This window comes from Nelumbo nucifera, chromosome 5 (assembly GCF_055504915.1).
Source record: "Nelumbo nucifera cultivar China Antique chromosome 5, China Antique-T2T, whole genome shotgun sequence".
NCBI classification, from domain to species: Eukaryota; Viridiplantae; Streptophyta; class Magnoliopsida; order Proteales; family Nelumbonaceae; genus Nelumbo; species Nelumbo nucifera.
This window is the reverse complement of record NC_142653.1, coordinates 55,902,826-55,920,078: the sequence shown is the minus strand read 5'-3', so window position 1 is coordinate 55,920,078 and position 17,253 is coordinate 55,902,826. Positions and strand designations below refer to the sequence as shown.

The 17,253-nt window shown below is 37.7% G+C and overlaps 1 protein-coding gene across 1 annotated transcript in view; it reads left to right on the top strand.

Annotated features, from left to right (window-relative positions):
• The first annotated feature begins 235 nt into the window (after positions 1–235).
• LOC104596792 (DNAJ heat shock N-terminal domain-containing protein) overlaps positions 236–17,253 on the top strand; it is a 40,253-nt gene continuing 23,235 nt past the window's right edge. Inside the window, exons 1-5 of the mRNA XM_010258084.3 lie at positions 236–783; positions 1,847–2,121; positions 12,160–12,237; positions 12,469–12,571; positions 13,150–13,238. Of these exons, the coding sequence (XP_010256386.1) occupies positions 382–783; positions 1,847–2,121; positions 12,160–12,237; positions 12,469–12,571; positions 13,150–13,238 (947 nt within the window). The 5' untranslated portion in view covers positions 236–381. The remainder of the gene's footprint in view (positions 784–1,846; positions 2,122–12,159; positions 12,238–12,468; positions 12,572–13,149; positions 13,239–17,253) is intronic.

Genomic DNA, 17,253 nt, shown 5'->3' with positions numbered 1-17,253 from the left:
AAAAATATATAAATATATAAAATATTATATTTTAAATAATAAATAATATATTATATATTATAAATATATTTATATATAATATGAAAATATATGTATACGGGTCGGTTCGATTAATCGCCGATTTTCTATATTAGTTAACTGAACCAATACCTTCGGTTCGGTTCGGTTTCGATTGATTTTTCGATTCGATTCAGTTTTTCGGTTTTTCTTTGCTCACCCTATTTTTCATCGCAACTCCAATTCAAACCGTAGTGACCCCGTTTCGCGACGCTCAGAGGCGCACCTGAACGGATTTGCGAGAGGTGAATGACTCAACCCAAATCCGCAGCTCTGTACCGCTGAATTCTCATAGAGAGGAAGAGGTTTGTTGTAAGTTGTAACATGGGAGGCGATCGTAGCAGCAAAAGCAGTAAATCGAAGAAGAAGCATTTGGACGAGGCCAGTGGGTCTTCATCTTCATATTCGAGCTCAGAAAGTGATCGAAGTTCCGAGAATAGGTCGAGTCGACACCGGCATAAGAAGAATTCGAGTAGGAGGGAGAAGGAGAAGCACGAGAGGGAAGAAAGGCGCTGGAAGAGAAGAGAAAGGAGGGATAGGAAGGAAAGAAGGAAAGAGGAGAAACGGAGATTGCGGAGAGAGGAACGAAAACGAGCTGCTGAGAGAGATGATTCAAGTTCGTCTGAGAGTGATGAATTGGAGCTCCCAGAGTCTGAGAAGTCTCCTGAGGTCGTTGTCCGATACATCCTGGAAAAATTTCCTGATGTTGCTGATGACCTGAAACAGGTACAGTTATGTTCTTGTTCTTCATGTTATTTTCTTTTAAATTGAGGGCTTGATTAGTGCTCTGGTATTGATTTCGTGTTGGTTATAACATTTGACACATTTCTTATCTATTTAATATTAATATGCAGAGCCTTTGATAATTTTTATTGGCATGCCCAACAATGCTTATTGGTTTACAGTCGGTGGCGGAGCCAGGAATTTTCTTTTTGGGGGCCAAATTAAACAAGAAAATGAAATAGGGAATAGAAGAGGTAGGGTTTTGAAAGGTATGGGACGGGAAGGTTTGGGTCTATTACAGTTTTTTTAAAAGGAAAAATGAACTTCTTTTTTTTTTTTTTTTTTCAATTTTGGGAGTTGGAGGAGTGTTAGAGAGTATCTTAATATTTCAGTTCAAGTTTGTCATTAAGATTGCTAATTTTGGGAGTTGGACCCTTGGGTGATTTTTTTTTCTCTGTTAAAAGAGAGTAGCAGTACTATTTGAACCCTTGATGAATTCAGTTAACATAACCTCATTGCCTCTTCATATAATTTTGAGGATAGATATTTAACTGAAATCTAATTAGTCCATTTGATTTCAGTATAACATTTTTTTTTGGTCAGTTGTTATTAAATAGCGATAGATATTGGAGGGTTTGAAGCGAGGTTCAAAATAAGTTAAACTTGGCATTACTAGTATGATCTTGATTGTAACCTTTGTTATCATTATCACTTCCTGGTGCTGGGAAAACAAACTTTTTCTTCATTTTCTGTCAAAAGGCAGTTCTTTCCTGATACTGTCACCATGAATTAGAGTTACAGTTTCAAAGAAGAACATCTTCAAGAAACTGGAAGAGTGACTCTGACTGCCAGTTGCAAATGTTGAATACAAAACTATGATTTGCATTTTTTTTTTTGTTTTAGATGAGCAAAACTAGGATTTGCATTATGAGAAGGTATCATGAATTACAGAACATCATCAGTATCTTTTCTTCTTTGCATTACAAGTACTAGTTCTTACTCATCTTTTGGGTAATGGACATATTGTTGGTAACTTCAACTGAAATACTTTTTTTGATTGCTGTAGCTTTTACAAATGATTGATAATGGGCAAGCTGTTGATACCAGGGGAGTTTCTAATAGGTCCCTGGTTAAGCTCTTGAGAAAGCTATTTTTGTCCTTAAGCCTTAAAGAGAATAATGTAGGAGTATTCTTACTGCCTCCAACAGTTTGTCCTACTTTGGAGGTTGTTGGGCCTATAATCTCGTCAAGGACAGATCAGCAGATTTCTCATTCTGGATTGCAAGATAATACACAGTCTTCACGATCACTACTGAAGGATGACTCTCCTCCAAGAAGAAGGTGATAACACCTCTGTACTGTTTATTTTCTTTGTTTAATTTTGGAAACATGTGCAACATTTACCATGCTGAATAGATATTTTTTTTGTTGTTTTGAAACAATTCTGTCATTATTTCAAACAATATGTTCAGAGAGCATTTCAGGTTTACAATAGGTCCTATACAATGAGATGCTATACGTAGGAGAACCACTGACATTTCTGTTTCTTTTAAGACCATATAAAAGTCATATGGCATATGCAAAGAATAAAAAGTGATACTCATAGGTTTGGACTCCACCAAAATCCTTATCAATGGAAAACCATGATGAGATTGAGCCTATTGTCTTTCTTATGACCATATCTATAGGAGATTGCTTATTTTCAGATACCCTGGAGTTTTGCTTGGACCAAATTGCCCAAATTATGGCAGGAGGTGCTATCTTGCAAAGAGCCTGCCTTTCTTTCTAAGCTTTATCATGTACCATCCTTTAGTAGCCTGCTGTACAGACTGGAGGAAACACCTGTTTCCTGAACCCAAAAATTTCTAGGATGTCAGATCAAAGCTGTGTGCTGAGATTTCTATGCAAAAATAGGTAAATATACACCCTTCCATAAAGCACGCAACCAGGATCTTGATGCCCATGCTCTGATTAATAGTTTTTCTCTGGTGAGGCACTTATTAAGTTCAAATTCCAAGCCAAAAAGGAATCTTTTGAGGGAGCTTGGGGGATCCAGCCTTTGCCTGGAAAATCCCGCCCTTCAGCATTATAGAACCTTTGGAAAATGATTTCATTGTGAACGATTGAGAAGGATCCCATTGCCATACTTTGAGGTTACCATGACCATTTCTAGGTAGGTTATTCTCCAGTTTCAGCATAGGGATCAGGCAGCTCTCTGTGGGATCAATTTGTAGCACTAGTTTATCAATGCTTCACTAACTCTACAAATGCCCAAAAGGGATGGAAACAACTCTAGATGCCTTCCAGCATCTAAGATGCAAGGCACAGGTGAGGCATAAACCTTTTTTCAGCAACTGTAACTTTCATTAAAAGTAAAGTAACAGTAAATACAAAGAGTATGAGACTACTTGGAGATAAAAAAGCTTATCTCCAAGACCAACGAGTTTACAACTGAGCCCAAAATAGATGATCTCTCTTCCAACCCCTTCTTTTGCCAAAGAATCATCCATGCTGTTTGCTGTTCTTTGCACCCATTGTATTCTAACATCCATTTCCCTAGTTATCCGTTTAATACATTTTTCTACATCCATAACTCATTTCGTTTGTGAGTCACTTGATTAGTAATTGTGAGTCACCTTGAACAATCAGTTTATGCACATTCAGCTCATTTGCTCTAATTACCCATTTGATGACTGCCAATATTTCATCTAGGGGTGGATTCGAGCCGAGCCGAGCCGAGCCGAACAGTACCAGGCTCAAGCTCGAGCTTGGTTCGATCCAGAACCTTGAGCTCGAGCTCGAGCTCGGCTCGAGTCAAAAGTTTATAAGCTCGAGCTTGGCTTGGTTCGGCTCGTTTTATATTTTATAAAAATATTTATTATATATTTTATAAATATTTTATTATAAAAATAAAAATTATATATAAAAAAATTATTTTATATTTAAAAATTAAGAATTATAATCATTAATAATTATAATATTTTTATTATATATATTATTTTCTAAAATTTTATTATATATTTTATATATTCAAGCTGGCTCACGAGCCTCACGAGCCAAGCTCTAATAGGCTCGAGCTCGACTCGTTTATTAATCGAGCCACTAGATTGGGCTCGAGCTCGGCTGAAACCGAGCCGAGCTCGAGCAGCTCGTGAAAAGCTCAGCTCGTTGCCACCCCTAATTTCATCCTTCAAAGAATTGGCAATGCCAATCAGACCTGAATACAATGCCACTACATGTCCTAATTCATTCCTGAAAATTCCTCCTACACCCAAAGGGCCGGGGTTCCCTCTACTACTTCCATCAAAATTGAGCCTTATGTACCCTGTATCCGCATGTTTCCAGCATCTACTGATCTTGATTGATGTGTTAGCCACTTCCTAGTAAAATTTCCCATCGAGAAGTCAGAGGTACATGCCTTTTTGAAGCAAGGTGTAAATTTTTGCAAAAATAAAAAAGGTAATATATAATAATGCAAACCTTAATCCAAAGTGAAAATTTGGAAGTGAAAGCAAACATATGTGGATAATATTAAAGTGCTTCATGCACTCAACGTTTCATGCATGTGATGCATTCAATTTGTTTACTTCTCATAGTTGCATTACTTTAAGTAGCTAGAGTGTTGTTAGACATCTTGTGTTCACACTCCTATGAGATTGGCCCTTTACCTCCATAAAGGCCACTTGAGGTAAACCCATAAGAAGCCAATGTAGGTGTTTGGGATAGTGACTCATCCTACTTTTTTGGCCCATATTATGTAAAGAGATTGGTTTTGTGATTTTAGTAGCAATTCTTTCTATTTTAGGATTAGGAATCAGATATTAGTTGTACTATTGTTGCTTTTGTAGTGGAAAATTTCTAAGATAATTTTTTTTTTTGATCAGCAAAGAATTTATTTGTTTGTTAAAATTAAAACAGGTTGCAGGTTCTTTAGCTGCTCTGCATTCCAGAGGTATAGCAATATACAAAAGTCCCATATTACATGGAACAGCACCCTACTGTTGTAATGCAGCCAGCTACAGTTTTGCCCAAAAAAGAGTAGGTCTATGGACCCCCTGTTTTGCCAGGGTATCTGCTAATCCATTTGCTGTCCTTTTAACCCACTCAAATGTAGAGTTAAAACTCTTAAAAAGAATGCCTATCTCCTTGAAAGCAAACTTGTATTTATGTGGAGCTGAATTTACTTGCTTAGCCCAAGAAATGACCAAGAGTGAGTCCCCTTCTACTTCCAATTCTTTAGCTTTTAATTGTTCTGCTAATTTCAGGCCCTGTAGGAGTGCCATTGTCTCAACCTGAATTGAGTCTCCATGCCCAATTGTTTGAAAAGTTTTTATTAAGATCCTCTTTGAATGAACTAAGGTTCTACTTGTTTGAAAAGCTTTTATTTTTTCTTATTTTAATAGTTAATTTTTTTGAAAAGTTTTTTTTGTTTATTTTAATAGTTAATAGACCATTACTAGTATACAAACAGCAATAAATTAATTTAGAAGTTGATAAACTATCACAAGGGCTATAATGGCTCTTTGGTTAAATCACTGCACATATTTGATCAATTTACAAATTACAACTAATGATATCATCATATGTTGGCATTCTGTTGCTAACACATCATCATCAAGGGGCCCTACCATGTTAACTTGGCATCCACCAATGCAAAATATGATCCAGATGAATTTTGATAGTTGTAGTTTGGGAAATTCTGGATCTTTGGGGATTGGAGTATTCAGAAGTTGCAATGGAATATTTTGGTAATCTTTTCTGGACCTATTACTAATGAAAAGCAATTAGAAAGACATGAATCCACAGGAGAAAATGCACATTAACAAAGGGGTTATAAGGTAACTCATGCCCCTCTGGAAGATTGAGGCAAAAACGTTTGTCTTGGGAGAAATTTGGACAAGAAGAGGAATTACCCTGAAGGTAGTGGAGCTGAGAAAAGCTTTGCTGATTCTTGAAGAGAAAGCAATCTCCTGGTTTTAGGGATTCCTGGAGGGAGTGAAGAGAACTTTGAGAACAATAGAATGGAAGTGTAGTCTTGTGGAAGAGGGAAGAAGATATTCTGATGAAAGAAGAGAAAACAAAAAAGCAAGATTTGTTGGTATCTACGATTATTATGGAGAAGGTCTAAAACAGTTCACTTGCTTCCCTGAAGGGAGAGAAGCCTCGGGTTGGGGTAAACTAATACAAGCAATGCAGGACTTTCTGGTGTTAGTGTATGAAGATGAAGTTCTCCAATCAGAAAGGAAGAGGGTCAGAAGAAACTTCAAGAGAGGATGGAAGAAACAGACTGGAAGGAAACAGAAAAAAAGGGAATCAATACGGATAAGGATGTTCAGATTGATGCAAGTTTAGGGTCCATGAGAATGTGTATCAATAAATCCAAAACAGAGTGGGAGAACAAATTAGTTTTATCCACGAGTAAGGATGTTACAGATTGGAAAACCATGGGTGAAGAGATTCAACAAATTTTGAAGGTATCAGAAATTTTGCAGATTATTCCTATTAATGGGCAGAAGGCTGTTGTATCTTGTAGAAATCACTGGCCGGATTTTGAAGCTGTATCGGAAGTGTGATAGAACAAGAATTGGAAGAAATTGATTTCTTTCTATTGAGAAAATAGTACATATATACAACCTTGTAGATACTAAAAAGGAAGAACATCATACAACCTTGCAGATACAAAAAAGGAAGAAAATCATACAGCCTTGCAGATACTAAAATAGGAAGTAAATCAAAGAAAGAATAATTCCTAATTGGGCAAATACTACATATTTACAGCCTATAATTTCGTAACACTCCCCCTCAAGATGGAGCGTAGATGTCAATCATGCCCAGCTTGTTACAAATATAAGAAATCCGAGCTCCATTAAGAGCTTTTGTAAAGATATCTCCTAACTACTCTCCAGTCTTCACATATGCTGTAGAGATCAAGTTTTGTTGAATTTTTTCACGAATGAAATGACAGTCTATCTCAATATGTTTAGTTCGTTTATGAAAAACTGGATTCGAAGCAATATGAATCGCAACTTGATTATTGCACCATAGCTTCGCTGGAACTGAGACTTTAAGACTGACCTCAGTTAAGAGTTGAGAAACCTACATAACCTCACACGAAGCTTGTGCCATTGCTCTATACTCAGATTCTGCACTAGATCGCGACACCACATTTTGCTTCTTACTCTTCCACAAACCAGATTACCACCAACAAAAACACAATAGCCAGTAGTGGACCTTCGATCAATCTTGGAACTTGCCCAGTCCGCATCAGAAAAAACACTCAATATTACTGTGACCATGATTCCAATACAGTATCCCCCGTCCAGGAGCTCCTTTTAAGTAACACAAGATTTGCTCTAAGGCTTTCCAATGATGCACTGTAGGAGAGGACATAAATTGACTTACAATACTAACTGAGTAAGCAATGTTTGGACGAGTCACTGTGAGATAGTTCAACTTTCCAAGTAATCTTCTATATCGTTCAGGATCATCAAAAGCATCTCCATCCTTTGTGAATTGCTGGTTAGGAAGCATTGGAGTACTGCATGGTTTGACTCCCAGTTTCCCAATTTTTGTTAACAGGTCCAAAACATACTTCCTCTGAGACAGGAAAATGCCTCTTTTACTCCTTGCCACCTCAATCCCCAAGAAGTATTTTAGGTGCCCCAAATCTTTAGTATTGAACTAGCTCTGCAAGAAGGATTTTAAGGATGAGATTCCCTTCGTGTCACTCCCAGTGATAACAATATCGTCTACATATACAACAAGTAGAATGATGCCAAATGTGGACTGCTTATAGAAAGCAGTATGGTCAGATTTGCACTTCCTCATCCCAAACCTCTCTACTGCCTGACTGAATTTTCCAAACCAAGCTCGAGGACTCTGTTTTAGTTCATACAACGATTTTCGAAGACAACAAACTTTCCCAGACTCCCCTTGAGCAACAAACCCAGGTGGTTGCTCCATATAAACCTCCTGAAGAACTCCATGCAGGAAAGCATTTTTAATATCAAGCTGGTAAAGTGGCCAATCATATGTAGCTGCTAGAGAAATAAATAATCAAACTGAAGTCAATTTTGCCACAGGGGAGAAAGTATCAGAATAGTCCACTCCATATGTCTGTGCATAGCCTTTGGTCACCAAGCGAGCCACTGATCCATCAAAATTAAATTTGATTGCAAAGACCCACTTGCATCCAACCGCTTTCTTACCATCAGGTAAATCGACCAGATCCCAAGTACCATTCTCAGTCAAGGCATTCATTTCCTCAAGCATGGCATCACGCCACCTAGGATGGGATAAAGCCTGGTGAACAGTTTTGGGAATCCCTACAGAATCAAGAGAGGCAACAAACGAACAAGAAGTAGAGGACAAACGATCATAGGTAACATAAGAGGAAATTGGATAAGTACACTGACGTTTACCTTTTCGAAGAGCAATAGGTAGATCAATATCATTGGGCATTGGATCCGATGACGAAGAAGAGACCGGTGCCGGACTTGTCATAGGAGGATTAGGTCGTCGAGAATAGACTTGAGTAATAGGTAGTTTTGGTTGAGAAGGTGGTGGTGGGGGTATTGGAACAACACTAGCGTCTGGACCGGTGACATGATACACTAGTAGATCATCATCCTCTTGTGGACACACAGGTGTAGATGGAGCAGTAAAGAAAGGAAGGTGTTCATGGAATGTAACATCAGCTGACACAAGATACCTGTTCAAGAGAGGAGAAAAACACCCGTACCCTTTTTGGAGACGAGAGTATCCTAGGAAGACACATTTTAATGACTTGGGGTCCAATTTGGAAACCTGCGGACGAACATCACAAACTAAACAAGAACATCCAAAGATACGAGATTCAATAGGAAACACAAATTTATTAGGAAACAGAATCTTATAAGGGATCTGATCATTTAGAACAGTGGAAGGCATGCGATTAATCAAAAAACACGTTGTAGAAACAGCATCAGCCCAAAACTGTTTAGGAACATGTGTTTGAAATAAAGGAGCCCTGGCAGTTTCAAGAAGATTTCTATTTTTTCTCTCAGCTACTCTATTTTGAGATGGAGTATCAACACAAGATGATTGATGGAGAATTCCATTATGAGCCATGAAAGTCTGGAAGGAATCAGAGAAATATTCTTTGGCATTATCACTTCGCAATGTTCGTACAGACACATCAAACTGGGTTTTTATTTCAGCACAAAAGGTTTTAAAATGTGAAAGCAACTCAGAACGAGATTTCATTAAATAAAGCCAAGTCATACGAGAAAAATCATCCACAAAGGTAACAAAGTATCGAAATCTAGTCTTAGACATAATAGGACAAGGTCTCCAAACATCTGAATGTACTAACTCAAAAGCATGACTAGCCCTTTTATTAACTTGAGAAACAGACGATAGACGATGATGTTTAGCAAACTGACAAGACTCACAATCTAAAGAAGATACATCATGAACTGAGGAGATAACTTCTTTAACAAAGGTAAAGATGGATGCCCCAACCGACAATGAGCTTCAAAAGGAGATAAAGTACTGGAACAAGCAATGGTCTGAGGTTCCTGAGTATCCAAAATGTATAGACCTCCTGATTCTCGTCCTTTACCAATAATCCTCTTCGTCATAAGATCCTGAAATAGACAATGATCAGGAAAGAATGAGATACAACAGTTAAGAGTACAAGTGAGTTTGCTAACAAATACCAAATTAAAAGAAAATTTTGGTAAACTCAATACGGATGACAAAGAAAGTGTTGGTGTGGGATTGATAGTGCCAGAACCAAGGACAGAAGAAAGAGAACCATCTGCTAAGGTGATTGAAGAAGGAAAAGTGTGTGATTGGAAAGTGGAAAAGAGACTAGGATTACTTGTCATATGATCTGTTGCACCAGAATCAATGACCCACTGAGAGGAAGAAGAAAGAAGACATGTATCGGTTTTACCTGACTCAGCAAGGGCAGTGATGGATTGAGAGGAGTTCTTTAATGCCTCTTGATACTGAGTAAATTTCGCATACTCATCTGTAGAAATTGTAATGGTCTGATATGACGATGGATGAGGAGCATCACTTGTAGTTACAACATGAGCTGACTGAGACCCAGAAGACTTCTGGTTTTTCTTTAGCAATTTCTGGCAAGTCCTTTTAGTGTGTCCTGGTTCATGACAATAGTAGCAAACTACTCCCCCTGTGGCCTGAGTTCCAGCATTCCGACCACTATTACTGCCAGCTCTGCTACTATTCTGAGAACGAGACGAGCCAGTTGATCCACTATTCTGACTGACAAGTGCACTAGGTTGTTGTACAGGTGAGGTATGGGAACCAGTATCTGTATGAAGGACCCTAGTAAAGACCTCTTTTAAAGAGGTAATCTCAGGATTAGACAGAATCTGTGACTTAGCACCATCAAATTGAGGATTAAGGCCAGCCGGAAAACTCGTAATAGTCATCTGTTCACGTTGAGTCTGCTGAACTCTGATATCAGTATTGAAAGGTAACAAGGCGTTTAATTCCTCATAAGTGCATTTGAAATTCATGAAATAGGTTTGAAGGGACTGATCCTGTTGTTCAGCCCGATAAAATGTCTTGCAAACATAAAAAATACGGGAAATATTTTCTTTACCAGAGAACAGAAAAGCCAAATATTCCATTAGTTCTTTTACAAACTCACAGTGAGAGACATGACCGACGTACTCATTTTCAATAGAATTGCGGATTTGCAAAAACAATTGAGCGTCAATCCTTAGCCATTCAGTGTGGGTCTCATCAGTAGGAGGGTCCTTAGTCAGATGGTTGTCCTTAGAGATACTCCGTAAATACAAACGAACAGTCTTACTCCAGTCTAAATAATTAGTTCCGTTTAGTTTTTGTTCAGTGATTTTAGGCAGAATGGGGATAACACTAGGCATAGCCAAGTTCTTTTGTTCAACCGCCACCATAAACACAGGAAAATAAACTTTTAACAACCAACAAAGCCAATAAAACACACTTAAACAGAATCGGCAGCAGATGCAACACCCAAACAACAAGAAACCACAACTGGCAGCACCGAAATATCAACTGTATAAAAAGAACAGAGAAGAAAGACTTTCCTGATGGGCAAACAAACACCACAGGAGTAACACCAAGGCTGAGGCGATCGTCAGAAAAGAGACCGGTGAAGGTGGGTAGGCCGATCTAGGATTCCGCTTCCACTGGTAGGGGCAGTGAGATGCAGATGTCACTCGGAATGGGTGACCTAGAGATCGCAGCTGCTGCTCACTTGGGCAACGTAAAGAATTTAAAGCTGCTCACTTGGGCAGCAGAGGGAAGAAAACCAGAAATTAGTTTCAGATTGGAATTGGTGTCTCCAACTTTGATACCATGTGATAGAACAAGAATTGGAAGAAATTGATTTCTTTCTATTGAGAAAATAGTACATATATACAGCCTTGTAGATACTAAAAAGGAAGAAAATCATACAGCCTTGCAGATACAAAAAAGGAAGAAAATCATACAGCCTTGCAGATACTAACATAGGAAGTAAATCAAAGAAAGAATAATTCCTATAATCAAGCTATTCCTAATTGGGCTAATACTACATATTTACAGCCTATAATTTCGTAACAGGAAGTAACAAAGCAAGGAATGGCAGTGGTAGAAAGATGGTTCCCAAGTTGCAATGAGATTGTAAACCCAACAGATAGCATTGAGATGAGAATTCTGGGGCTGCCTTATCATCTATGGTCATACGAGATTTTAAACAGAATTGCAAAGTTGTCTGGCGGGCAACTCTCGACCATGGATGCTTCAGATCTCTGAGCTGTGCTTATAGAAGTGAAAGCAGCAAAGCCAGAACTCATTCAGTTTGAATTCTAAATTCTGTTACATTTTTTTTTTTTAATTTTTGTTTGTTCAATAGCAGTCTAGCACAAGTAGTATCCATCTCTAAGTACATGATTGGAGTTGAAAAGTAAATGTTTAAAAGGTAAATTTAATATGAAATGTCATATTTTTACATAATATATATAATGGGGCTCTTAGGCTATTTTAATTATCGAATCTAATGTAAATGTTGTGCATGGTTTACACAGCCTGCCCTTTTCTCTCTCAAGGGATTTTTTCCGGGGTTCCCCCCTCAGTAATACAATTTCTTTAATTACTATTCTATATTCTCTCTCTCTCTCTCTCTCTCTCTCTCTCTATATATATATATATATATATATATATATATACTACTGGGCCTTCATGCAGATTATCCTGGCTACTAAGGTTTTCCTATTGATCTGTATTTTCATGTCTGAATTATACACAAATGCAGAATGGATTATCTGATAAGTTCACATTAGTTGCATATATGTTCTTTTTATTTATGTTCCTATGATGCATAATTCATGGCTTGTGTAGGGTGATTGGTCCTGAAATGCCATCTGCTGAGTTACTAGCTGCAGCAGCCAAATTAACAGAGGCAGAGGCTGTGCTAAGGTACTTTTTAATAAGATCACTTCTTGAGCAACCGTCCAATTGGTTGGAGCCTTATTGTTGCCACACAGACAAAGTCATTCTACATTATGGGTTTTAACAGAGGGAGAGTTTTTTTGGCCCAATTAACCACATTTGACATTTGTTGACACTTTCTCCCTATTGCCATCATTCTGGTTTTGCAAAACCTTTGGGGGTTTTGTCATCACTGATATTTTGCTTCTCTCCTCTCAGGGAAGCTGAGCTAGAGGGTGATGTCAGTGTATTTATAGGTCCTCCACCACCTGCTGTTGTTGTTGAAGCAGAATCAGCAAATGAGGCTGAGCGCTTTGAAGAGGTTAAAAAATCAATCTGTTATGCATATTTATCCTTTTCGGTTGTTGCTGGTGAGAAAATTGATGTCATTGAAATTGTTGTAGTAAATATTGTAGATGAGGATTATGGATTAATGTGATAAGAATTGTTTTCCACCAAGCTCAATGTGGTTAATGGATACAAAAAGAGTATAAAATGTGGTTAACATGGATCTTATTCATGCTGGCATGTTAAATGTCTAATTATTTACCCTAGACTTCCTGCTAGATTTTATATCAATTTCATACCCAGCATTTTCCATAGCTACAGGGGCATGTGGAAACATTTCTTATATATAACATAAAAGCTAGTGACTTGAAGCTGGTTTATCATGGCTTCAATTCTTTTATTCATGGTAAAGGTAAATGAGGTGGTAGATAGCAACTAGCAAGAGGTTAGAATTCCTTTAATCATGGCTGGGCAGTAGAGTTGTCAGTATTTGAGAAATTAAGGACAGCTTAAATTGTAGTAGTAAGGTTATTAGGGAGTATTGGTTTATTTTTCTGGTTGTTTTGTAGGGTGCTTTCTATCTTATCCATTGATTTCATCGGTTTCGAACAGGTCACAAGAATTATGGCAGTTGAAGTTGATTGCCCTTATGATGTGCTTGGAGTCAATCGGAATATGCCGATTGATAATATTAAGAAAAGGTATAAATGGATGGAATGACCCTACTAATAGTTGTGATGTGATGTCTTTATTTATTTATTTAATTTTCTTGATATGTATCTATTGGAAATTATAGGGGCCATTGCTTGGTGCAATGGAAAAATCTTGGGCTGACAAGTGTGAGAATGCGGGTTTGAGGCTAAGAGCAGTTACTTATGTCCGTATCCAGTCTACCCCTTACAAGACCACGGATAGTTGAGACCATCCTTGGGTAATGATCCTTTTTATGGATACCAGTACTGTTTGATTTACTGGAGGTTTCATCAGAACATTCCTGCTTGCCTCATTATGAACAAGTGAATATACCTAATTTATAGAAGGGATTTCACTTCTGCCCAATATCTGCATCCCTGTTATCTCAGATTCAGGATTAAGTCCGTTAAGAAATTAAAAAAAATGGTTCTGCTCATTGTGTTTCTTATACATTTGGGCTTCTTTTTAGATATACAACGTAACAATCTAGTAACAATCCAACTTCTCCTACATACCCTGTAAAATTTAAAAGTATGCCTGAAGGTTTAACTCCCTTCAATATGTAGTAGTATTTTGGTGAAGTTGATAAATCTTGGTGATGTTCTTATGTGCAATTTACTCTTTCCCAATTCTGGGCTGCTTCTCAGGAAGTAAAAGAACTTGGCTAGTTTGAGGTTGCATAGAGTTCAAAAATCAATGCATGACTGTTTTTTTCTTGACCTCATTTTCTTGTGCCAATTCTTCCATATCAGGCCCAGGAATCTTCCTTGTAAGATTCCCTAGCTTTCCCTTCCCATATACGTATCTTTTCTAATTGTGATCACTCCAAAAAATTGGTTCCACCAAGGCATATGTTTGTTATCAGAAGACAATAACTATTAATGGTACTTCATTTAAATAAGGAACAACCATTAGGTGAATTGGTGATGCTTGAAGTGGACATCTCAATATGTGGATAATAAATTGAAGGACAAAAGCAACAAAAGGGCACTTTGAGGCCCCGTTTGCTTTTCGGAAAGTTACAGGAAACACTTCCCAGGTAAGTGCATTTACCTATGTTCTTTTATTTCCCAGGTGAATAAGACAATGAAAATTTTAGCCATAAAAGCCATTATTAAAAGGGACAATTTTGTCCCATTTAAGTGTTGGCAACTTTCCCCTTGGTGGAAAAGTTACTTAACCCACCTAGGAGATGGGTATTACTTACCGGGTAAGTGATACCTAGGGAAAATAAGTTTTCTGTGGACCCCATAAGTCTGAAAAAAGAACATGGGTATCTTGGTCAATGGGAACCAAAATCCCATTGACCAACTTCCCCCCTCTAAAAATCCAAAAAACGAATGGGCCCTGAATGATACACTCAATCAAACAATGTCAAATTGATCGAGATCTGATGTTATGAACTCCAAGAGGCATCATGGGGTTGACCAAATCAAGAAAAGAAATGCATAGAGGCGTCTAATATAAAATAGTGGTAAAAGTAATGGAGTAAAAATATCCCCAAATGTTTTAACATGCATGTAGACTGCTACTAGCTGTCTACTCCAATGTGATTTTACATTATGTTCCCCTTGGAATGTTATGAAATGTTCATTCTTTCCAATATATGCCTTTATTATTGCCATATTATAAGCTATTGGAACTTCTAAAATTGTATCTTGTGTTTCATTACTCTCCCCAAACCTAAATCCCCTATGTTATATCGTATACTTCTTTACTCCACATGCCCATTTAGATCTGCTCTTATAAAAATCTTTTCTTCATTTGGAATTTCTTGGGTTAATTCTAAACTCACTTGAGGTGTATAAGCACTAAATGTGTGAGTATTTTTAATTTTCCTCACCTAAAACAAGTTTAATTAAAATTATTCTGTTTTCAATTCTCTTAACATTTGCAATTTCAGTTTTTATATTCTTATCTATTATTATTGCTACTCCATTTGGTTTCTTGTAAGCATGCCATATTAATCCTTCTTTTCATTATGTCTACTAATTTTAATCTTTCTTGTTAATGTGGCTAATTGGTATTTGAGTTACAAGTGGCATTTGTAAGTACAATAATGCTCTTATTATATCTCACATCTTGCATTTCTACAATGTTGACATGAGAGAATATTGTAGCTTTCTTGTGGATTCGGAAAGGAGGGAGGAGTTGGAGAAAGTTTCAGGTGTGGCAGAAACAGTAACTGCCTTTGAGGAGGTGGTGGTAGGAAAGCTTGGTGTGGACCTAGGAAGAAGGAAGGCGACAGGTTTAGATGCAGTTAATTCCGGTTGAAGAGGCTCCCAAGAAACAACGTGGGGCTAGGAATCCTAACATTGTCCATATAACCAAGGTTTTCTCTTGGTTAAAACATGGTTTGGTTGGTGCTGGACCTACAAAAAATTTTAAAAAGGTTTATAAAGAAGAGGGGGGAAGGCTTTAGCATCATCTTTGGAAGAGCATGGGGAGGTGGTTTCTCGGGCACTCAGCAGTACAGATAATAAGGTGGAAGAAGAAAATGATCTTGCCATTAGTTCTGAAGTGAGATTGGTTGATAGAAGTGTTGAGGAGCAGGAGGGGTCTAGTAGAGTCCCTATCTAGAAAATTGTTGAGAGATAAGTTGAGATACGTAAAAGTCTCAGATTAATTTTTTGGAGTGGTGAGGAGTTTTCTAAGAAAACTTTCGAGGTGTTAGAGAGAAAGAGGTTGGAGGAGAGGTTGAAGAATTTGGAGTTTAAGAGGGGTGAGTGGTGGGATGAAGAAATTAACAGGTAGGAGGAAGGTTTTGAGGAGGAGATGTAAGGAGATTGGGTATGGTTTCTGATTAGGTTTTTTTGAGTTAGGAGTTTGTTTGATCTGAAAGTGTGAAGTCTTTTGTCTTGTTCTGTGGAGTCATGGTTGTAAGTTTGTTAGTGTTTGCTTTCTCTTGGGTGATTCTTGTCACTTTTCTCATGTAATCTCTTTTTCTTTAATGAATTTTTATTTTACTCTTCAAAAAAAAGTGTATGGGAGAAGTAATTAACATTGAAGACAGTTTGGGAGAGAAAAGTTGGTATCCACTTATGGTAAAATTGACATCAAGCTAATGGTGAAAGAACGCCTTCTCTTTGCCTTTCTCCTAACTGGTTTACTCTTTGTAAAGTTAATGGTGAGAGTTGTTACGACGTATTTGTTTTCCTGTCCGATGGTTGTAAGCTTTTGGGAAAGGTTTTTAGTTGTTAGTACTTTTTGGGTGTTGGTGGTCAGTGCCTTTACAGATCAGTGATCTTTTCAACCCAACTACCTTCAGCTTCAGCTGGTCTAGGCGAAGGGGTAGGGTCCTTTGGAGATGTGCCAGAGCTGCATTGGTTTAGACCATTTGAGAAGAAAGGAATGTCAGGATTTTCAATGATAGAGAAAGGGTGGAGGTTATTTGGGAATATATCATCGGAAGAGCTATGCTTTGGGCTAAAACTTAAAATCTTTTCTCCCAGTTTACCTTTGATGATATTTGGTGGAATTGGGGAGTGGTGGAAAATTGTTCAAAAGCTAAGGTCAACCCTATTCTAACCTGGATTGCTCCAGAAGAAGGATTCATAAAACTAAGCTTTGATGGCAGTAGCTTTGGAAACTGTTTTCTGGGTAGAAAAAAGAAGAAAAAGGAGGGAAGAAGCAGAGAAAGGAAGATAGAGGAGAGAAGAGAAGAGAAGAGAAGAAGAGAGAAACAGAAAATGGAGAGGCAAAAGTTGTGTTGGCAGTGCCAACTTTTTCTTATATAATAGGGCAACACACTAATTGAATAATAAAGAGTAAAAGGACCACAATACCCCTACGGTCCATAATACATAAAAAACTAACTATTTTAACACTCCCCCTCAAGTTGGGACATAGATGTCGATCATGCCCAACTTGTCACACAAGTTATTGTGCCGCAGATGATGAAGGTCCTTTGTGAAGATATCCGCAAGTTGTTCTTAAGAGCTAACATAGGGAGTACACACTTATGATTTTCTCTCTAATGAAATGCTTGTCAACCTCAATATGTTTGTTCTATCATGGAGAACA